This window comes from Stylophora pistillata, chromosome 3, assembly GCF_964205215.1.
Source record: "Stylophora pistillata chromosome 3, jaStyPist1.2, whole genome shotgun sequence".
NCBI lineage: Eukaryota > Metazoa > Cnidaria > Anthozoa > Scleractinia > Pocilloporidae > Stylophora > Stylophora pistillata.
Genome location: NC_142521.1, coordinates 1,641,631 through 1,665,000, shown reverse-complemented (window position 1 = coordinate 1,665,000; position 23,370 = coordinate 1,641,631). Strand labels below are relative to the sequence as shown.

Here is a 23,370-nt window from a genome sequence, read left to right as displayed (position 1 = left end):
ACATTGCAGTGGTCAGCTGGACTATGGCTCCCAGGGGTGTGTGAGAACCACAAACATTGCAGTGGTCAGCTGGACTATGGCTCCCAGGGGTGTGTGAGAACCTCAAACATTGCAGCAGTCAGCTGGACTATGGCTCCCAAGGGGTGTGTGAGAACCACAAACATTGCATTGGTCAGCTGGACTATGGCTCCCAGGGGTGTGTGAGAACCTCAAACATTGCGGCGGTCAGGTGGACTGTGACTCCCAGGGGTGTGTGAGAACCACAAACATTGCGGCAGTCAGCTAGGCTATGGCTCCCAGGGGTGTGTGAGAACCACAAACATTTGCAAAATGTGACTTTTTAACTAAAAACAACACTGACCTGATAAAGGTGAGCAAGGTACTGGTAATAAAATCCCAGGCCCTAAGGAAAAATATAACACAATACAGGGTTTAGTACAAGTACTGGCAAACACTAACAGCACTCCAAAGAATTTTAACACCACATAAAAGAATATTTAAATATTTAGCTTCTATGGTGCAATTTTATTGATCTTTTTTTTTTCACAACACAGCCCTGGATTCTGGAGGCAACTACTGATCATTGTTGATCTTGATGTTTTCACTGCTCTACTGTAAATCTTTTACCTTGTCCTTGTGCTTGTTGACACCAGTCAGAATCAGTTGAGTATTTAGCTATGGAGTAAAAAGATACACACATCTGAATGGGTCAACTGGATTAAGAAAAAAAAAAAAAGAATCAAGAAAAATAAGTTTAAATTAATTGAAACACTTACCCTAAACAATCTCCTGACAAAAGCCTGGTGGGCTCTGGGCAACACAGGGTAACCTGACATTTCAGAAAATGTTACATGTTAATGAAATTGTAAATTTTGAGCTTAGTTATTGAATGAAGTAAGACCTTGTTCTCTGATGCAGATTAACAGTGGAAATGTTACAATCACTAAAAATTCAAAGCCTGACTCTACATCACGAGAAAAACTATTAAATGTTCATTTATTAAACATTACTCATAACTGACAAGCATTCTGCATTGTGCTGGGATCAGCAATGAAAAAAGGGTGGGTTGGACATGGATGCAGATAACGAAACAATCAAGTTGGAGAAAGGTTTTTATATCAAAAAATAATTCATTTATATCCCGTGATTTGCATTCCTGCTGGGGTTTCAAGATTTGTCTTGGTCCCATGTTAGAAATAAATGAATAGCATCTTTCTTTGAATGCTAAACTAAAGGAAACTATATCACATAATAATCATCACATACCCTTCTTATTTGTGAGAAACAAACTTGTGGGTAGGATTGCTGCTTTGATTGGTTCCCCACACCATCTTTCTAGTTCTTCTTCTGAAGGAAGTTCAGCAGAGATCTCCAACGCTATTTCAAAATTATATAAATTAATACACGACTCTTTATGAATGGATGTATTTTTAGCCTTCAAAACCCTTCTACTCCCGTGAGTGACCAAAAAGGAATTTCTCCTTAATCTTACACCCCTGAGGGTAACGAGCATCCAATTTTTCATGAAGTTTTCACTGCTAAATCAAACATTAGGCTCGTGAGAATAAAGGAAATGATCACAAACTTGAAAAGGTCTTCATTTTTATTTAAATTCTTCTGGCCAAAGACATAGGATGCAGTTGCTTTCTTATTTATAAAAATGGTATAGAGAATTTACATGCTGATGTTGCGGTGTAAAGGGTTAAAATATCAATACATTTTCAAATAGAAAAGCAATGAGGAGAATGAAAGATATCAACTTACACAGGGGGGGGGGGGAGGGGGAATATTGTTAGTCAAATTCAACACCAACTTTTCAAATGAAAAATAGTAAGATATTTTTGGCAGATACTGAGATCCTGGGAGTCATAGGCTAGGCTCAGAGAATTTTCAGATTAAGTAATTGACTTTAGGAGTCAAAATGTTAAAAATATTGCTTTAGTCATAAATAAGAACTTGAGGTCCAAGGGTTAAACTATGGTTTGAGAAACTAATCAGAAATTTAAGCAATGCCACATAGGACATACCCAAGCCAACTCTTTTACTGTTTCCACAAATGGTTCTAAACAAATTCCACCTAGAGGAATAAAAATCCCATGGATTAATTAATAGAAACAAGCATGCAGATGATGTATGACAAAGGTAGACTAAAATCAAAATCTTACAAGATCTTTCAAATGTGCAGAACATAATAATGAATAAAGAATATTTAGACTGTTAGTATTCTGATTAGAGAAAAGAAAAAGCAATGATTTGTTGAAGTTCAATTTTTTTCAATTTTTACTCTTCTGGGATTCATGCTTGTGTATAATCATGTAGTTTAAAAGAGCTAGTAAAGAAACTAATATTATTTTACTTTGGCAAAGTTCAATAACAAAAGAAATAGCACAAGAATTAAACTAAAAATCATACCATTCCCAAGGATCTTTCTCATACTCATTTCCTGAAACTTCTTCCTGAAAATGAGGGGAAAAGACGAAATAAAATAAATGTTTTGCCAGGCCCTTTTAGTCCTGTCTAAGAACCATTACGGGCAATATTGATCTGCAATAAAACTTGAACAAAATGTAGAATGATGACATGTTTAAAGTGGTAGGGCACTAAGCCAGTCTAACAAATTTACAGGCACTACATTAAAATAACCAAAAATTAATAATTAATTAAATGAAGAAGTAAGCAACCATGATGAAAAACTCCAACAAATAGGAGACAAACCAGAGTGAAGTTGAGAACATGATCTCTGAGAACTGGACTCAAAGCCTCAATCTCCTGATTGTGAATCAAACACAATCCTTCCTCACCAATGAAAAACTTTTCAAATAAGAAAAACTTAACAATGTGCATTTACCTCGTCAGCAAACAAATGCTTATCACAGTCATCCTCAGGGCTTTTCATTGGCACATGAACCCAGACCTGGAAACGTGAAAAATGCTCACTCTATGTTATGGAGAAATAAAAAATACCAGTACTAACGAGTAATATCTGCATCAATAGCAATCTCAGAGAAATAATTACAGTAAAACTTAGGGTAATAACTAGAATGGGTAGGTAGAGTCTGCGCTCAAGCCACATGGCCCACCAGCTGGAGTTTAACACTCAGGTTTCCTTAAGTAACATGAAGCAACTAGGAGTATTATTACTTCCTCCCTGGATGGAATGCCAGTCCATCCCACCTCCAGCATTTCATTTTCATATACTCCTGAGTAGAGACAGACACTGTGAAAGTAAAGTGTTTTGCCCAAGAACATAACACAATGCTCTGGCTCTGCTCTCAAACCTGAACTTCTAAACCCAGGGTCCAATACAAAAACCAAAAGGCCCATGCATTTCCCACAATAAAAGAAAAGGGAATTACTTTAAATTTTCCCCTTCTTGATTAACACCTGGTTTATGGCTTAGCTCGTTGGAAGAGCATCAGGTTCAAATCATCATAGGCTACATTCCAAGACTCAGATCTTTTCTTTGTTCAATGCCAATGACAAGTGAATGACGTCTCTGTTTATTGGGTAAAATGGTTTACAAACCTGTTGGACATGTGTGTCAGTTATACTTGTGTTGATGTGCTGGGCAAGGTTTACACAGTTGTAGCTTTTTAATGGAACAAGAACAGCTGGAAGACTCAAATGAACAGAATAACACAGCTCCTGGTGTAAAGCCTGCAAGAGGTAAACTTAATACTCAGTTAGGGGAGAGAAAGATGACAGACCAGGGTAAATGCTGGGGCAAAGACAGTCGTAGGTGAAGTGAACCCCATACAGGATTGTCCCAAGTTACCCTGATCACCCTTTACATGAGATATTTTTTTTCCCATCTTTAAGCGATCACCACATTGCAATCATCAGTTGAAGGTTTTGATACTCAAGCCATTGAACCTCCAAGGTAAAAAACTCATGTCAAAATATGTTAAAAACCTTTGTTTGAAAAGTTGGGAGAAGAGCAATTTTCAGATTGGGGGAGATGCAACCATACTTCCCTGAGGGTGATGGAACTTAGGACAATTGTGAAAGGGGGTCACATCTCCTGTTACTGCAGAGACTAATGAGGAGACTAAGCACTTCATTAACCATTGGAAAAGAGGATCAAAAGCCTGAGTTGGATTACAAAGACAGACTCAACTTTCTTGACAAATTATAATGCTTCAACAAGAACTTATGATAAGGGGACATGTAAGTTAGAAAAATCACATAAGTGGAGAAATCCAAGTTTAGTGACACACTGTCAAAAAATCAGACATCAAAACAGATCATCAACACAGATCACTTACCTTCTCGGAGTTTTTTCTTACAGTCTCATTCAGCGAGTCCAAGTTCAGCCAAGGTGAGATTTTACCAACAATCAGACTGTTCCAATCTGTCAAATATAAGCATTACTCATTTGCAAGCTGGTTTTCCTACACAATCCACCAATGTTTCCAGAATGTCATTATCAAGTGAGAATGAAAAAACAAAACTAAAGATATATATAGATAAGAAAATGAATAAATTAAGAGTAATTGAGAGTCAAACAAAGAGCTTAGCCTTAATGGAGTCAATCTGGGTGTTTAAATTAGGTCTTATTGTTCTTATGTACAACATTTCGTTGACCAGGTAATCCCATTTCATGCTGCATTTTTTTAAGCACCCGAAATTGGCTCTCATTGAGTAAGTTAAACACCCAGAGTGACTCCCTTAAGGCTAAGCTCTTTGTTTGACTCTCAATTTATTCATTTTCTCATCTATATATATCTTTAGTTTTGTTATTTCATTCTCACTTGATAATGACGTTCTGGAAATGTCAAAATATCATGTAATGTTTTCCAACACTTTATCGCAGATTTTTATTGTACAATGTTTTAGCAAATCTTTACTTATTCGAATCCACCAATGAACTATTTTTTAAATCTTCTGTGCCCCTTGAGAACATGACCAACAAGTAAAGTTGATGGGATGGAAGGAAGTAGTCAGAAAAGAATTTTGGCCCTGGCCTTGAGCAGAGGCTGCTTTAACTGTCGTAACTGTGTACATCCTTTGATCTACACTGAGTAAGACATGCAGGGATCATGCCAAGTGCATGCAGCGAGACAATGGACAAAAACATATTGTACCAAAACAAGAGTGCAAACCAATTCTTCAGCCAAAGAAGAAATGGTGAGATACAATGCAAAATGACCAATTTAATTTCATACCTTGACTTGGCAGTACCAGATCTGATCGTGTAAACGCCCCAGTCCGATCTGGTACAGGGTCCAGAAATTCTCTCCGGTATCTTGGATGACATATGGGAACACAGATGAAATCAAATCTGAAATAGCAAATATAGGTTTAATGACAACTAAAAAGAAACTCGTTCTGTTCATCAGAATTTAACCTCGTACGCAAACAAGTGGGTACCACAATTTTACTCAATAATAATTTTCTACACCAGTGCGAAGACTGTATGATTGGTCTGAAAAGCTGAATTATTTGTCTTACTATCTGAATGATGAAGCCTTATATAATTTGTGATTTTTCTTATCTTACCCTCCGTTCGTAGCATTCTTCAACGCTCCGGCAAGATCAGGAACACAGAAGAAATCTCGACCACATGACACTCGTTGATCCGCCATTTTGAAAACTCTATTTAGCTATGCATCCAAGCCTTATCTGTAGGAGTGGCTACTAAGCGTGGTTCAAAATGGCGGGAGCTTCGCTTTGGAAAGTCGCTTTCAAGAATATTTCAAAGAAACCAGTTTCTTTCATTCACATCACAGCTTGTCGCTGTTTCAGCGTAGGGAGACAACGGAGAAATCAAGAGCATAGCCCATTCGACCAAAATTTGTTGAAGATCTTAGTTTGTCCCTTGTCAAAGAAGCCATTGAGGTATGTTTTCAGGTTTTAAGTGCAGGAAAATTAAACTACATCCACTTGTAAGAACCTAGAGCTTTAAGAACCTGCGGACAGGAATTTTCCATTTCAATACCCACAAAAACATGAACCCTTTTGGCCAAGAATGGTCAAGGAGGCTCTTAATGTGGGTCAACTGCAGTTCAATTACGATAAACATTTTACCTTGGAGTTTGACTTTTGAGTTTGCATGTCTATTACAAAAAAATAACAAACTGTAATTACCAATAAAAATAATCTTTTCTTAAAGAGAAAACAGCTCATAAAAATTCAAAATCCAATGAAAAACCAACTCTTCGTTAATAGGCCATTTTGCAGTTCTGCACTTGGTTGCTAAGCCGTTGATTTGGAGTGAGGCTGAAGGTGACCTTGTTGTGATAGAGACCAGCATCTATTTAGCATGATAACAAAGTAATTTACATTTGAAAAGTAGCAACGTCTGTATCATAACAAGGTCACCCTTAGCCTCACTCCCATTCAAAGGCTTGGCAACCAAGCATACAACTGTAAAATTAATGGACTATTGCCAATAACTTCCCCGTAATTCAAGAACCTATTTTGCCAGACTTTCACGCAATATTTTTTTAGTGAATTACGAGTGCAAGAAGATAAAAGATGCAGCAGCGAAAGTGAACTCGGCAAGAGTTCCATATAACCCCATACTTTAATTATACTTAGAATGTACGTTGCAAAGAAACCTTTATATTTTAGTCTTTATGAAATGGATGCATAATTAATGTATGGGGTTATATGGAACTCTTTCCAGAATGTCCAGTGGAAAAGTAACCATGTTATTTTATTATTGGAGTGAAGTGAAGTGAAGGGAAACTTTATTTAAGGAGGAAACCACATCACCCTTGGGTGGTTTTCATGAGGGACCTCCATATAAAAATAAGTTAATTACAACAATAATTGTAAAATATTCAAAGTACAAGAACTAGATACATTAACAAGAATGGAATTAAGATAGATGAAATAAATTAATGAATACTGACTATAATATTAATGGACAAAAAGAAGAGGTTATATATTATTAAAATATTGTTTCTTAAAAATCCTAAAATTTACCACTGTATTCAGTGATCCATTTAAAGAGTTCCATTCATTAAAAAACATATAAACCGACTTAGATTTTCCCCCATTCGTTTTTACTGTAGGGAGAGAAAACATAGATTTATTTCTTGTATTATGGGTGTGAATTGGATGCATTTTCTACTTTTTGGTGTGATACAGAAGTGTCTTGTATTTGAATCAAAGAATTATCAAAACCATGTTGAGCCAAAAATTGTCGTGGTCTTGTTTATTACATCTGTTAATCAATTACTTAGGATTCCCAACCCTTGGTTGGCAGATAGAGGATCTGGAAGTGAAGCACTTTGTAGATCAACCCACAACAATTTATCATTTGACCAGTCAAAACAGTAGGCTTAAATGGTACATTTAAGAAACTTAATTCCAAGGAACTTGTGAGTAAAAGAACTTTTATTTAATTTCTTAGTACTAACAATTACTTTGTTTTTTGTTATTTTTTACCCAGGTATGACAGTGCAAGAAATGAACTAATTTCAGATGACATTGGAGTGGCGTATTCAATACAAAATGGTATTCCAAATTTGATTCCTCATGATGGACGGCTCATCAAAAAATATCGCAAAACATTAAATGTGAATGAATCAAACCAAAACTCATGAAATCATCATCATCACTGAAGAAGAATTAATTTTCAACATCATATCAAAATATTGTATGTACCTAATTAGTTTTGAAAAGACCAATTTTTGTCCTTTAGTTTGTTGATATCCTGGTTGTTTGAACATATACTGCTGGCATTGGTTAAATTAAGTGAAATAGCATTTGTTTGTCAAGTCAATCCTACAAGGGAAAGATATTGAAGTGAATATTGCAGTACATTTGATACAATTAACAAGGTGCATGTTTTTCTATGTAGTCTTATTAATCCTTGCAATCTTGCAGGATGTCAATTTTTTTGCATTGCAGAAATAACTTTTTGGGTTTAAGAGGACTGAAATTCTGCTGACAGCTAAGTTTCAAAAGTCTGTTTAAGACAGAACATTACATAATAAGAGGGAAAACAATATTTTTCCAATTTTATTTCAATTTTGGTGATATATTACTGTTATACTCTACATGGTAAATAATCTGTATTTAATTATTTCAAGTTCAAGCACAAAGAATGCCAAGTGACACTAAAGTTGCATGCAGAGTTGGTTACCAAAATAAGGCAAAAAATTGTTGCAGCAATATATTATGCAGTAATTGTTTTATGCAGGATGTATTTTTGCCAATCAACGACATAGATGTACAAAACATAAACAGCAAAAGATTTTCAAGTTACTTAGCAGCCAGAAAGTAAAGCATTTTTAACCCTTTACACCATAATATCCAAGGCTGTGCCCTGAGAAAAATTGAAGGGAGCCCAGTGCTCTGAAACTGTGAAATCCAGGGTGCCCAGCATATGCTTTATATGAAAAAACTAAGATTCCCAAATTGCCCGAGAGCAAAAGTAAGGTGCCAGGGGCCACCGGGCACTGCTAGGCCAAAGCCCTGATATCTATAACCATATTCTCCTCATTCATCTCATTACATTTCCACTGGTACTGACAAGGAGAATTTGTTTATCAATCAAAGCTTCTTATGTTGGTGATTATTTCCTTTATTCTCATGATCATAATGAATGATTCAGCAGTATTATTGTGAGGAGAAATTAGATGCTGATCACTCTTGGCTCTAAAGGCTTATCCAATAAACATAATAAGTTTGCATGGCAACAATACTTGCAGCCATTTGTAAACAAAGAGATAGGTTGAAACTAATTTACCTCTAATTTTAACTTCTAGTGAAGTTGTCTGCTAGTATGTCATCCAGATGTGCAATGTAATTGATTGCATATTTCAGTATTTTTATCTTTGGAAGCTTTGTGTCACATTGATACCCTGGAATCAACTGTCTGAGATCTTGGTAAGCACTATTCAATTGTGCAACTCTCCTACGCTCATGTTCGTTTGCCAAGAGCCTGTTCAGTTTTGTCCTTTGCCTGCCCTTCATTTGATAACCCTCGTTTCCTTGCTGCCAGTCCTCCTCTTCTTCAGCTAGAAGAAAATCATTGCTGTAAGTTCTCGGCCGACGAGATGTCAACACCCTTGTGTTGTATGGCTTCATGTTGCTTTCCCTAGATCCCTTCTTTGATTTTGTCTGTTGCGTCTTTTTTGTTTCCTGCATAGATGCTTTTCTTTTAATCTCAGCAGCATTTTTGTCCTGCTTTTTGTGGTTGTTCAACTCATCTTTTCCTTGACTGGTTTGTTTAGACTCTTCATGTTTTTTAGTTTTTCTGTGAGAGGGTACAACATTGCTGTCTGTGATATTCTCTGGCCCTGGCGACTCTTGTTTAATTTTTTCTCTGAGAAGTGAATCATCAGGCTTTGTTTTTTCAGTAGTAGAATTTACCTCAGTTTCATATTCATGATTTAAATTTTCTTTACTGTCCTCCTTCATCAACATGTCATCATTTTCAACAGATGTCAGTTTTATTTTCTTTGCTGGAAGGTCATTACTGAATTCATATTTATCATCCTTTAAAGCAGCATTTGGAAACACCTCTTCTTTCTTAACAAATTTTGGGCTTTTCTCCAGTCTTGCACCAAACATGGCACTGCAGTTGACAACATGACATGAGGTCAAATTGTCATCTTCCTTATCATTTACTTCTTTTGCATGAGCGTCAAGTCTGTTCACTGGACAGGACAATGGTTTAGGGCTAAATGGACCAAAATGATGTGAGAAAATCCCATTACAGCTGCTGTCATAATTCATATTCCTATGCCATAGAGGTACTTGTAGTTGAGTAACATCAGACAGAAATTTTTGGGATGTCAAACAGCACAAACAACTAGTAGGCTCTTCAAGTTTTCTATGAAAATACCTGCAACAGTGAGTATTTACACACTTGGAAGCACATTCAACCCAAGCCTCTGGTGTTTCTGGAAAAGTTCTTGGTCTGTTTGGCAAGCATGCAGCATTTGTGTGATTCCAATGATGTTTTCTTCCCAGTATGCCGCAAGGAAATATTTGTGGATGAAATTGCGAGGCCTGACAGGGAGACACAAACTTGTGTTTCTCTTCTGAGCTGTTGGAAGGATCTTGAGTTTTTTCAGTTGCATCTGGAGGTAAAAATAGAGTGGATTGATAAATGATTGTGTAACTGATGTGTATAAAAACCCAGAGAAAATTTCTTTTAATTAAATAGTGTCTCAGTAACTGCAAAAGTCCCCTTCTAAATTCACTTTATTTTTATTCTTTCTATCCTTCGATTGTTGCCATGTTAAATATCTCTTTTTTTACTATTTAATCTTAGCTCTGATTACCCCATGCGTCATCTTTGAATCATTCGCTAGGGCTTGTAAAATTTGCTGTGGAATGAATTTGCATTATGCACGCATTGCGTGCCTGAAAAGGCATGCTTTGATGGGGAGAGGCAGAGGGCGACGTGTAACAGTGGTTGTTGAGAACGTGGCGCCCTGCTACATCTCTCCAATTTTCCCCTCTCTACGAGTTTCGCTCTTCCTTTCTCGCTAGAAAGTAGAAGAAACCTGACACAAGTGAACATTACTCTTGTCGACAGCTCCAATTTCTGAAAAGTGCAATGACTACCAAATAGTTATCTGAATCTTGGCAAATCTTTGAGATTACTTGCACAAACTTTTTAAATCGTTTCTTTCACTCTCTTTAATGTATATGTGCAAGATCCTAGCAGTAAAGCACTATTTAAGCAATAGTGAAAATCAGACCTGAAAAAATTCAGGCCTGTACGGGATTCGAACCACTGACCTCTGCGATACTAGTGCAGCGCTCTACCAAAAATGTGAGCTAACAAGCAAACTGGGAGTAGGCCATTATATCAATTCGACATAAACCCGTAAGATGATAAATCAAACACAACGAATATTTAATCTTTGATAACTTAATAGACTTTTTGTTGGTAATGTTTTTAGGTGATCTGTTTATATATGGGGTATAAGACTCCTTTGCAATTCATCCTTTGGTTTTTGAATCTATAGATTGTAATAAATAAAACCTTGAATGTAAGAAGACAGTTTAATTTGGATTATCGTCATTACAAACCAAAGGATAATTTCAAATTGGTGCCGTTATCACTGTGATGCGCGAAACAGGAGTTGTGTCGCCTGGAGTGAAAACGAAGATTGCAAATTGAGCGATACAAGCGTATTTTCAAACATACGTAATCGTTCTTTTTTTCCTTTGAACATGTCAAACAGGTGGAGGACCACGGCAATGGAGGATTTAATTAAAATACGAAGGAAACAACCTGTCCCTTAAAAAATTTTGAGAGATTTTCTCTCTTTTCCTTTTCACTTCCCTGGTATGGACGGCAATCCTCTTTAATCGATTGTTAATCTGGCTGCGGGTCAAAAGAGAAAAAATTAAACATCTTCAACGGAACAGGACGAGAAATGTTTTGCTTTGCAGGCGGTCGGAAATTGCTTTTGAATTTAGCATATGCAAATCTCCCAGTACAAACAACCCACAGCTACACGATAAGGTCCCAAAAGAAATTTACTCTTATCGGAGATGATTTATATCGATCGCCTGTCTCGTATTTTTACGAGGCTACAGTTACAATTGAAGGTAATTCTGATAATCTAACGCTTTCACCGGGTCTGCAGCGAGTAGTTTTCAAAATTTAACCTTTTCCTACAATTTTTATTTCTCGAGCATGAAATCTGAACATAAGTTATTAATAACTTACTTGATCCTCCGAAAAGATATTAAAAAAAAAAAAAATAGATTGCCCGTCTTGCTGCCGGTCAGAAGCGCACAGAAATGAATTTTTGAAAAAATCTGAAATCCTCTTTACAACAAAAGTCTTAAGTAAATCCCTGCAAATAATCAACTCAACACAAGCGAGATTTCCTGTAATGAAAACAGCTTTTTGGAATACCAGATGGAAATAAACCGCCGGCAGGGTAAGCCATAAGACGAACCATCTGGACGAGGCAGTGCTCCATTGTTCTTTTACTTTGAATACTGCGCTGGTTTGGGTTTTAGAGGCCAATTGTCTGCGTAAACGACTTGTTAACTAACAGCAATCAAAAGATTTAGTTGCTTAAAGAACCCATCTCAATACCAGAAAGCCATTTAAAATGTGAATAAAAACCCAGCTGTTTTCGTTTGTAGTTCCTTATCGAAAAAACATGAAATTCTTAGCATTGTTGATCATTGCCTGTTTTCACTGACCCAGTTCACCTTTTCAACCGATGCGGCAACGGAGATCACACGGTTAAATCGATTTTCCATCTGTTATGGCATCGTTTTACTGTGCCTACTTAAGAAGCTTTGTGTGCTCAAACAATCTACGAATTAGAGAAAGGAACACATTCATAGTAAGAATGGTCTCCCAGTAGCACAGTTGTTGCAGCCTGCCTTCCCAGATGCGAAGGAAAAATGTGATTTTTTTTCTTTGACTTTTCGCTCTTAAATTGAAAACAACTTGACATGTTAGCCCTTCTTTGTAAAAATTTCCCTTTATTGGTGACTTTCCACAATTTTACAAAACTAGAATATTCTTTAAGCCAAAACAACGAGAAAGTCTTTTCACAATGTGTCATTGGATGAAATAAAACATGAGAAACAAAACCGCTTTTTGAGTGATTCAATAAAATATTTTTATTGTTCAATAAAGCCTAAGCATGAACATCTGTTCCGATAAGAATACATCTTCAACTGCCAACAAAAATTATTTATTTTGCATTTAAATTTTCCTTGGAAGAAAGAAACGCCTTTGTTTTCCGGTCAAACTTGTACGGGTTTTCACACGAAATACAGTAAAACCCTTTGCAATTCAGGTCTTCGAAAGTTTGGGACGATTTTGAGTCAAGATTTTCAAGTAAATGTCATCTATTGAAAACTAAGATTAACATAGCAAATAAAACATTGTCATTCAATCGTATTTCTCCGATGTCCTCTTCATTTGAAAACGAAAATTTGCTTTTATTCCATTACCAACATCATTAGCAAGTTCCTAAATGTCTATCCCTGGTACATTAACATATCATAAATACGAGGTAAAAGTCTCAAAGCGTTGATTTCAACAACGTTAACTTGAAAATTGTGTTTATTATTCAACACATAACAAATCTAGCAGAAAAAAAATACTGTACACACAGCGGCGCATATTCACGGTACCGAACTGTCCACGACTGAATTTCATCTCTATTTTCTTTTCCGTAAAATATTTTTTAGAAAAATCCCCGTGGTCCAAGGCTTGTGCCAGGATACTGCGCAGCGTTCGTCGTTGATATCGAAACTATTGCACTCGAATTTCATCCCATTTTATTAAAAATTGAGCCTTTTTCGATTGTTGCCGCTAGAAAACACATGTCACTTTATAGCAGTGTTGCTCCGAGCTGAGCCGCGGGCATACAGCCCCCTGCATGGTCTATTTAATATTTCCCGCGCTACTTACTGCGTTATTTTTTTCCTTGTCGCGAAAATCCCACTCGGATTATAAACAAATTTAGACGCTTTTTCGGTAAGCAATTTCGGAAATTCTGTCTTTCTGTGGACTACTTTTTCTCGCCTTCTTTTTGTTACTATTTATGGGGCCACAATTCAATCTCTCCATGAACAGCTGTGAAATTAAGGTTTCATCTGTTTACAGAACCGTTTTAATTTATGGCTAAATTCATAAAACAACATTTCCATTGCTTTCGCGTTGAAGTTGCTAGGGATCAATCATTTCTAGGGATCGAAGGCTCTAGTTCTTCTTTTATTTTTCGTCCAAAATAGAATGCCGAATTTTACACAATGTCGACTCTCTTATTGTAGCTGTGAGATTTCAAATAGAAAATAACCACCGGGTCCAGCGCATTTTGAAAACATCTGCCAAACGTCTCCCAGGTGTGTGTATATTAAAATTACTGTTACTTCCAAAAGTGCTAATAAGAAAACCACCGACCTGAAGATTTTTCGAAGATCTGAAAAACCATTTCAATGCTGAGAAAACCATATAAATCTCCGTTTTCAGGAGAGAAAAATCATGGAAGAAAATCACAGAACTATGGTCTAGTACTTTCAGTGATGAAATATCCCCAGTAAAGGAAAATAATGACAGCGTAGGCAAGTCGGAAAAACTTGAATTAATTAAAGCAATCCCTTCTCTTGAAGTACAATCTCACCAGATCTGCAAACCTTTGGTGATTTCACATCGTATTGCCGGGAGGACAGTAAAATTGAGAAGCCGACAGGGCATGTTGACATTTGAACTATCCCAATCGACCGACTAAGAACTGCGACTGTAGATCTTCGTTCGAGAACACGTGTGGATTTAGAGAGAAAATAATCAAGTTGACTCGCTATCTTACCGGAATCGAGCGTGGATTTTGCATCGGCGCTCTTTCGTCTTTTCACAAGGAACGAGCGGGGCATGATCACCGACGAGAATAAACTTGTAGGCCCTACTAGCGACCCGTCTCCATCACAGCTTGCCTCAATGTTGGTTACAGACGATAGCGCTCAGAATTCAAGATCTTAAGACGTCAAATATAAATAAACTCACGGAGCCTCACTTTGACACACGCAACCGGCAACTTCCGGTTAGTTCAAGTCGTGTTGCTTTATTAAATCTTAAATTTGTGCGTTCAAAAGGAAAAGCACGTTAAACAGGAGAAAAATCCCACTATCAAATTCTTTATTTTTCTGCTTACCGTTAATGCCTTTTGTTCATTTTTTTTACGTGAAAAGAGCTACAGGAATACATTAAACAAACCGGAACCGGAAATGAGCAACGAACGGTTTACTTCCTGTCATCCCGTCGAGGATAGTTGTTCCCACAGCAAACAGATAAAGAAGGTACGAACAAACAAAACAAATTACGAGAAAGAAAAGATTATTTTGAATAAATAGTGATAAATGTTTACACAGATCCCTATGCGAAGTTCAACGTAAACGCATAAACCTTGAAAATTAAAAAAGGGAAGGCGACCTCCGCACATTTCACGCTTTAGTCAGTTCAGTTCTCTAAGATCTCGTTTCAAAATTATTTTGTGCACAGCTCTTAATAAACAGGGATTTGGGAATGCTCCTGTCTTCAAGAGCATTTCCTTTCACAGTTCTTGCAAAAAAAATGAAATATTTGAGTTCACTGATTATTCTTGAACCGAGAATCGATCGTTTATTTCCTATAATGATTAGTTATTAATCTATTCTGCAATATAACTTGGTTACTTCTGCTTTCTTGAGCTTAGTCGTCACTATGTATTTCTTCCGCGTACGGATATGAGTCCCAGTCTTCATAGCGATGCCGCTTCGCTTTCAATCTTGTGTCCTCGTCAGACATTCTTGGCTGGTTATATCCTCGAAAACCTTTTGGGACATCACCTAATGATCGAGAACAAAGAAAGTGTCACCAGGTCCTACCAGGTCCACGAAAGACTTGTTCCCAGTCTTCATGTTTTGCAAAGAGAGTCTCTCACTCAGACACCCACGGCCATGTTGTTGGGAGAGTATAAGTAAAGGTCTGGGAACGAAATTATCAGTTGCCTGCTATGCTAAATAGCGAACTTAGGCGCTCTTTTACAAGTTCTTCCAATCAGACTTAGAATTATTAGAATACAATTCAACTGCTAGTATTCGTGTTCAGTATCATTAAATTATTAAAATTATTATTAAATTTAAATTTATACCGCGCAGTTTCTATAAAAATATTCAAAATATCGGTATTCAATCAGTCACTGACTTTTCTCGTTGTTGTTGCTTCGATTTTCCCCTCGTTTATAAATTATATAGAGCGTTTTAAGTTTTGAGATTCTTGCTTCGCTTGTCTGCCTCAAGGCCCCATCATTCAACCAATATTTATATCATTTGTCTTCAGCAGCTTCCCGTTTGAAAGAATTTCCGTTTCGGTGTTCGGTTTTCACGGGCATTTTGGCCAGTTTTTGTCTTTCTAGTCGACGTCAATACTTCCCTCCTTATGAGAAATACGTTCCCAAAGTGAAAGCAATAAACGGAAATAACGGCTTACCTTTAGGTTGGCCAACTTGGTTATTCCCCATATGCCACGCTTCAATAGAAGAAGTATACACCGCGGTAGCGACAAAAAATAAAAACACAGCTTTAAATTTCTGCATCTTCCAAGAAAAAGCTATTTTAAGAACAATCCGCACAGAGTTGTCGAATCTTGATCAAGGAATATTTTGAATAAAACCTACTCCCCTTTTTGTTTTTATCTGAGACTGTCAGGAAAAGCGGTAGAGAAAACATGTGTTGTGCAAAATGAGATATGATAGAGCTGCCGGTTTCTTTGTGATAAGGAGCCAGGATCCAAAACTGCAGCCTTAAAAATCAGCTGGATGTTTCCTTGCTGAAGCCGTTCTTCCGTCATTTTACCAAAAAAAAAAAAGAACTGATACCAAGCTGATTTCAATCCACTTTGAGTTAGGTAGCATTAAGAGATCCAAGTCACGGTTTCACTCAATGTTTTTTGATCGCCGGCATAGCTTTTCTTTTTTTTCTTTCTTTCTTTTCTTTTTTTTTTTTTTTTGTGTTAAATTGATGATTTCAGTAGGAGAAAATCAAATATGTTCGGATTTATCAGTTTTTTTTGTGAGTTCAATTATTTCCACATTCTACCAATTATGGTTGGAGTGTTAAAGACCAAAAACTGTTTGATTCCCTAGAGATTAGCACCTCCTCTGTCATTAAGTCCAAACCATTTTTCTCGTGATACTGATAATACTCTTACAAATATCCTGTGTTTAAATATTGATGTATATCCACCATGCTTTTCATCACATATGCATTTTTGAAGCTCACAAAATCAGACTTTATTTTATTTGTATTTTTGGCCGGTACACAATTAAGAGCTTAGTATTGAAAATGTATTCAAAACTTTCCGTAAAGTACATTCGAGCGTGCCAGTCATAGCCATTGCTGTTGTCTTTCACGAGTCAGGTGTTTGGATAAACTTTTTATTTTTGTCAGATTGCAAAAATTCCAAAATTCTAGCTTCAAAAGTAATCTCTTTTCTATTGCGACCATTAATGTAAATTGTAAAATAGTAAATGACCTGAACTGCATTTTTTGCGACCGTTTGACGTATTACTTGGTCTTCTTGAGGGGGGCTTTGGGATTTTCGGTTTTGCGGTTTTGACTGTTTTTAAATATCGGTTTTTCGGTTTTTCGGCCGAAAAGGTTCGGTTTTCGGTTTTGATGTTCAGAGTGGTTTGCGAATTTTACGTGTTCAGTTGCATTTGGTTTTCGGTTTTCACGAAAACTCTGATGCGGTTTTCAGTTTTTCCTTTTTGACCCCATTTAAAGGTGAAGATGTAGCGGTTTTGTCAGGTTTGCATGCAGTTTTCGGTTTCGCTGCCTTTTTTCGTAGGTCTTTCGGCTTTGGAGGTTTTATTCTCCTGTTTTGCGGTTTCCCAGAGGCCCCTATGCCCCCCTCCTTCTTCATACACTACAGATATCCACTTTTCTACCAGACAGCCAGCTCCCACACGACCATAAAACATGAAACATGTTACTTGATAACACAGTGTTTCTCAAGTGGGAATTATATACGGAATACATCCTGAATGATACCGATAAGTTCATATCGCTCTGTAATATGGATCTGCATACATATGAATATCGTGTTAATTTATTCTCAGTAGTAGATAATTCAAAAACCATTAGTTACCTTTGACTTTTTTATTTTTTTTTTTCCAATTAGTTATCTTTCACTTTTTTAATTTTTTTTTTTCCAAAATTTGTTTTGGTTAGGATCATCCTCGGAGACCCAGGGGTAGTGAGTCGATTTCAAGTTAAGGGCTGAAGAGCCCCTGGGGACATTGTCTTACAAGACTAGTTCCAAACGGTCGCAGTCGTTCTGGCATCTGATTGGTGCCAGAAAATCTTTGTGTTTTTCTGCCCAATCAGAGTGAAGTGTCGTTTGGAGTCCTTTCGTGTGTTTTAACACGCTTGTATACAACAAGCTCTGTTGCACGCTATGTTTGTCTAGGCCGTGCGACGAAGCTATGCCCGAGGTGAAAAGTTTCAGTCTCAGCACACAATGTGAGAGAAATCGATCAGATTGTCCGCGAAATCTTACCGGAAATTATACTGAATACTTTCGCAGGTATCACAAGAGAACGTGTTCAAAAGTTTGCGAGGTTCGTATAAAACATAATGGTTGCAGGCATTGATATGTCGCTTTAAACGTTAGATGAGATGTAAGCTTAAAGCTTTTAAGATTTTTTGTACAATTTGTTGTGACTGAAACTTTTCCAATCCCGTGAAGCCACGTAGGTATGTCAAGCAACTGGCGCTTATGCTTGCGTAGCTTTCTGTGCGCGCCAAACTCTAATCGTTGCCTTGTAGTAAAGTCTTTACAATATCGCCAAACTTGCAGATAACGTCAAGTACGTGGACGACCTTCAGCAAGCGCTTAAAGAAAGCTTAGCTGTGTTTCCGGTTATCTAATTAAAATCTGAACAAAAACTAATCATCGAGAACATCGTGGAAAGGAGATATGTTTTCGGACAGTTACCGAAGGGGTTTGGAGAAAGTTTAATCTTTCAACTGCTGCGTTGAGTGTTCAAATTCTTGAGCTCGAAAGGCCACGGATTCTCTTCTAGTCCCTTGGTCATTGTCATTTCACCTCTTTTATCGATTGTTGAAGACCAAGTTAATTACCTTTGATCATTTGGAATCGATGCTGCTTTCATCGGGGAAAACAAAACCAAAGACCAAGAAATATTGGATGGAAAGGGCAGGCTTGCTTTATTGTAAATGTCAGCTTAGTACAGGGTTATCTACCCACATCTAATAAACAAAAGTTTCCACGTTTAGCTTTTATTTTTAATTTTTCAAGCGAAGATTAGATTAGATTTTGGCCGGGCGTGCACAAAAAAATGCGTAAGCGCCAGTTGCTCTACATACCTGCGTGGCCCTTGCGACGAAATGGCTTCACGGGATTGGAAAAGTTTCAGTGACAGTAAATTATACAAAAAATCTTGAAAGTTTAAACTTACATCTCATCTAACGTTTAAAGCGACATATCAATGCCTGCAACCATTATGTTTTATACGAACCTCGCAAACTTTTGAACACGTTCTCTTGTGATACCTGCGAAAGTATTCGGTATAATTTCCGGTAAGATTTCGCGGACAATCTGATCGATTTCTCTTACATTGTGTGCTGAGATTGAAACTTTTCACCTCGGGCAAAGCTTCGTCGCACGGCCGAGACAAACATAGCGAGCAACAGAGCTTGTTGTAGATGTGCGTGTTAATACACACGAAAGGACTCCAAACGACACTTCACTCTGATTGGGCAGAAAAACACAAAGATTTTCTGTCACCAATCAGATGCCAGAACGACTGCGACCGTTTGGAACTAGTCTGGTAAGACAATGTCCCCAGGGGCTCTTCTGCCCTTAACTTGAAATCGACTCACTGCCCCTGGGTCTCCGAGGATGGGTTAGGATAGGATAGGATAACTTTATTTATACACACTTTTTCCATCAGTTGATTTAGTTAATTCTATACCAGAAACCTATCTATTTAACTACGGTAATAATTTGATAATAACAATTCAAATAAAAGGAATGAATAAAAAATTCTGCTTTTCATGGAGGCCGTTCTGTTGTTCTGGTTCTATCGCTCAGGTAGAAAAGTTACCTAATGTGACCAGTTTTCTAATCAAATCCTGTTTTATAAAGTGTCTTAGCTTCTAGCGTCAATTGTTATTGTTTAACACTTTTTTTTCCCTTTGATCAGTTTTTAACCTCATGTGACTGAACAACATTCTCTGACCACTCTGATTAAGAGACCCGCTCATAAGTCTGAGGTAGCGACTTAAAATCTTCAGGAGAACGTAAAATGTCAAATGCTTCCAGTATACGGACGACACAACAATCTACATACGATCATGTCAAAACATCAGACCTAAATAACTGTAGAAACACTATATACCAATCGATTAATAGACTAAGTGTCTGGTCGAAGGAGAGTACCCTCGCCTTTAACATCGACAAAAGCCATGTCCAGAGTACATCACGTTGCACCTTGACGAGTACGATCCCAACATCGAAATCGGCAGTGGTTATAAACTAGAACGTCACTAAATCTTATAAACTGCGTGGGGCTCACAGCAGTGGACATCTTAGGTGGGAGGATCACATCAACCACACGGTATCTGGATGCTACACCACACTATCAATACCAAGAGAACTGAAGTATCTCGCCAATATGAGCTTAGAAAGCAATTAGTATAAACATATATTTTGTCAAAACTAGATTATACTGATCTGGTTTTTTACCCTCTACCATAATTCTTATTTCGCCGTTTGTAACGAGTTCAATTTGCTGCCGCAAGTTTTGTCACTATGTGAGGGGAGCACTGGGGTCTATTAGAAACCGCAAAACCGCAAAAAAAAAGAAAAAAAAAAAAAACTCGATCAAAACCGAAAACCGCATGCAAACCCGTCTAAACCAATAAATTTGCACATCTCATTTGTCAAAATCCTAATCGATCTGATCATGACTGTGGTTACAAGTGGAGCAACATAGGTTTCGCGGCTATTCGAGATCAGCAGAGGCGTATGACTGCTCCTCAGATCGAAGAGGAAACGGAACTCCAATATGAAAAACCGAAAAAACACATCGGATACCAAATCAGAGTACCCGTCAAAATTCTGACGACAACCGAAAACCAAATGCTGAAAACGTAAAAAATCCGTAAAACGCAATAAACAACAAAGCCGAAAAACCGAGGTTATTTTGGTACAAAAACCGAAAAACCGATCTAAAATAATAGCCAAAACCGCAAAACCGCAAACCCCAATGCTCCCTCTTAGGCAGGGGTCGCACTTAGGCCTTAGTTTTTTTATGTCGCGTCATAAGTTGTCCTACAAATATGTCGCGACATTTACAACACGGGAGTCATGGAGGTCGCACTTGTGCGACATAAATGATATTTGAAACCAGACTGTCAACTCTTAATATTTCACGCGTGAAAAGAGCACCAAATAAAACTTTGTGGACATGAAGCTGGAGCTAGTTTTATTAGCGACATTTCTTCACTCTCTGTTTAATTTGCTCAATGTACAAAACCTTATTGATTTGTATGCATTGTACAACACTCGCCAACGGCAACGGATGCGAAAAAATGGGAAAATATCTGCGAGCCAAAGGGTGAAAACAAGCCATTCCCATACTGAAAATCATCAGGTGAATAGTGCGAATTTGTAAATTGGTATGGGTTGAAATTCGCAATAGGGACCACATAAAACGTGTGTCGAGAAAACCTGTGACTAAAATATTGAACCGATAGCTAGCTGTGCACACGTGTTGTCTTTGCAGAATTGCGAAAATCAAAATTTTTGCTAGTATTTCAGATATGATCGACATTGCGACAGAAGAAAAACAAAAATTGTTATTTTAAGGCGATAAGACGAGATATGGCCTGCCTCGAGGCAGGACATCGGCTTTTTTGATCTTTAGGTCCTTCGGACATAGTTATGTCTGGTTGCGACAAAAGGGTCGCACTTGTCGCAAGCACGCGATGACAGATTTTATGTCCAATGTAAACGGCGTATTGTATTTCGAGGACTGGACTGGACTGGACTGGACTAGTAAAACGAGGACTAGTAAAGCGCGGACTAGTAAAACGAGGACTAGTAAAACGCAGACTAGTAAAACGCAGACTAGTAAAACGCGGACTAGTAAAACGCGGACTAGTAAAACGAGGACTAGTACAACGCGGACTAGTAAAACGCGGACTAGTAAAACGACAACAACAAAAAAAACAATTTCATACGAAGGCGATCATAAGACTTAATGGCAAGCCAATTTAGTAAGTGACAATCACTGTTTGACCTTTAAGCTGCAAATGGGTTTGACATGCGCCAGATACAAACGAATTTATAAGTTTAGGGTATGAAAGAATTTTATTCAGCACCAGTTCAAAATCCTAAAATACACTTTCGTCGTAAATTTCATGGCAGAAACGCAGGAATTCGATCAATAAAAGTCGCATTAAATCTCTTTGTGTCTAGGTAGAAAAAGTCTCACTGACTTCAGCTTTTCGGTGGAAGAAAAACCGATTTACACACGCCATTACAGAAAACAAACAAGCAGACTGACAACTCCAAAACACATATTTGCATTCACTTACAATTTGACTTTCCGTGAAATTTTAAAACGGAACAGAGGTAAATCTTCGAAGATTAATCGTCGTTGGAAATAAAAAATACTTTCCGTAAGATCTCTGTTTTTCTTTTTACGAGAAAATCGTCGCATGATCATTTAACTCGTGTGTGTTTGTCATACCAGTACTGCTGTTTCTTCAAAAGCGTATGCTTCTTTCTTCTTTAATTGACAGGTGTCACATCGTGACAGTTACTTATCAAAAAATGTTTCAAAATTTGCTCGGAAGCCTTTTAATTACCTTTAGAAATAAAAGTGTTTCGGCGAAAGCTTTCTCTTTAATTTGAATAACGTTTGTTTTCTTTATAACTCACTCGCTATCAAATTGTTAAGTTCAAGGAGGATTTTCCCGTAATTAAACTCGTAATTGTAGCCCTGATTCATACGGGCTCCTTTGGCAATCATTTAAGGAGACGCGAGCCGACAATTTTCGTTCTCTAATGCAACTGAGTCAAGACAATTTTACTTAGGGGGGTCGCATTACAAGTCAAGTTTTAATTTCACCGGATTTCGGAAAACCTAAAACCAAATTTTTTCTAACGGGAAAACAAAAATGAAATTGACAACATTAATTAGGATCGCATTTCAACCGGGTTAAAATGGAAACGTCAATCACGCAGTCAATCTCACATCCGGCAAAAAAAAACATTCCCCCGAACTAACCATGCGGCGAAACAGAACACTTTACATGGCGATTATAGTCTTTTTGTTTTCAGCTATTTAACAACAAAAAAAAAATCAAAGGTTTGCTTTTGTTTTGCTGATGGAGAGATGGAGAAATTGAGAAATGGAGAAATTTCCCGCTCTTTTTGGTTTTATCTTTTTTCACACGCACGCACAAATGACAACTTTGTCCGCAACGGACGCGGGTCCTTCCGTTTCAAAAAAATTTGGCAAAATCGGTCAGCCCCACCCAGGCACACCGGCGTCTTCGATGATTTTTAAAATTTTGGACCTTTTAGGAAACCGCAAAAATTGGGTCGCAATAGAAAATGCTTGTGTTGACAGAGTTTAATCTCTAGAGTAAACAATTCGGTCGTAATGCGACCCGAGCCTTAAAGAATCCAGGATGCTGCACCAATTTTTGCACAGTTCAGAAGTTCCCTTTACGGACCGACCTATGCTGGTAAATAACATTTTTATCTTTTTCTAACGCATAAAAACAATGATCGCTAAAGGAACCCGAATGATTTAGAGCTACAATTACGAGTTTAATTACGGGAAAATCCTCCTTGAACTTCCCAATTTGATGGTGAGTGAGTTATAAAGAAAACAAGCGTTA

The 23,370-nt window shown here is 37.5% G+C and overlaps 3 protein-coding genes and 1 long non-coding RNA gene across 4 annotated transcripts in view; 1 reads left to right on the top strand and 3 right to left on the bottom strand.

The window, feature by feature from the left end:
• The window catches only part of LOC111329551 (protein arginine N-methyltransferase 5), a 19,959-nt gene extending 14,338 nt beyond the window's left edge, over positions 1-5,621 (bottom strand). Inside the window, exons 1-11 of the mRNA XM_088755339.1 lie at positions 5,500-5,621; positions 5,166-5,281; positions 4,266-4,351; positions 3,526-3,657; positions 2,849-2,914; positions 2,413-2,456; positions 2,028-2,077; positions 1,267-1,377; positions 777-829; positions 628-675; positions 362-403 (exon numbers count right to left, since the gene is read on the bottom strand). Coding sequence (XP_088611465.1) covers positions 362-403; positions 628-675; positions 777-829; positions 1,267-1,377; positions 2,028-2,077; positions 2,413-2,456; positions 2,849-2,914; positions 3,526-3,657; positions 4,266-4,351; positions 5,166-5,281; positions 5,500-5,585 — 834 coding nt within the window. The 5' untranslated portion in view covers positions 5,586-5,621. The remainder of the gene's footprint in view (positions 1-361; positions 404-627; positions 676-776; positions 830-1,266; positions 1,378-2,027; positions 2,078-2,412; positions 2,457-2,848; positions 2,915-3,525; positions 3,658-4,265; positions 4,352-5,165; positions 5,282-5,499) is intronic.
• A 32-nt stretch (positions 5,622-5,653) lies between these two features.
• LOC111329552 (uncharacterized) lies at positions 5,654-7,789 on the top strand. The gene is made up of 2 exons (XM_022934284.2): positions 5,654-5,838; positions 7,400-7,789. The coding sequence occupies exons 1-2, from the start codon at positions 5,654-5,656 to the stop codon at positions 7,551-7,553; spliced, it is 339 nt and encodes a 112-aa protein (XP_022790019.2). The 3' UTR covers positions 7,554-7,789.
• A 791-nt stretch (positions 7,790-8,580) lies between these two features.
• Positions 8,581-14,430, bottom strand: LOC111329564 (uncharacterized). Its single transcript, XM_022934296.2, has 2 exons — positions 14,262-14,430; positions 8,581-10,040 (listed from the first exon to the last, which is right to left on the bottom strand). The coding sequence occupies exons 1-2, from the start codon at positions 14,323-14,325 to the stop codon at positions 8,710-8,712; spliced, it is 1,395 nt and encodes a 464-aa protein (XP_022790031.1). The 5' UTR covers positions 14,326-14,430; the 3' UTR covers positions 8,581-8,709.
• A 614-nt stretch (positions 14,431-15,044) lies between these two features.
• Positions 15,045-16,103, bottom strand: LOC111329579 (uncharacterized). The gene is made up of 2 exons (XR_002694726.2): positions 15,920-16,103; positions 15,045-15,276 (listed from the first exon to the last, which is right to left on the bottom strand). It is a non-coding gene; the product is annotated as an uncharacterized LOC111329579 (long non-coding RNA).
• Between the last annotated feature and the right edge of the window lie 7,267 nt (positions 16,104-23,370).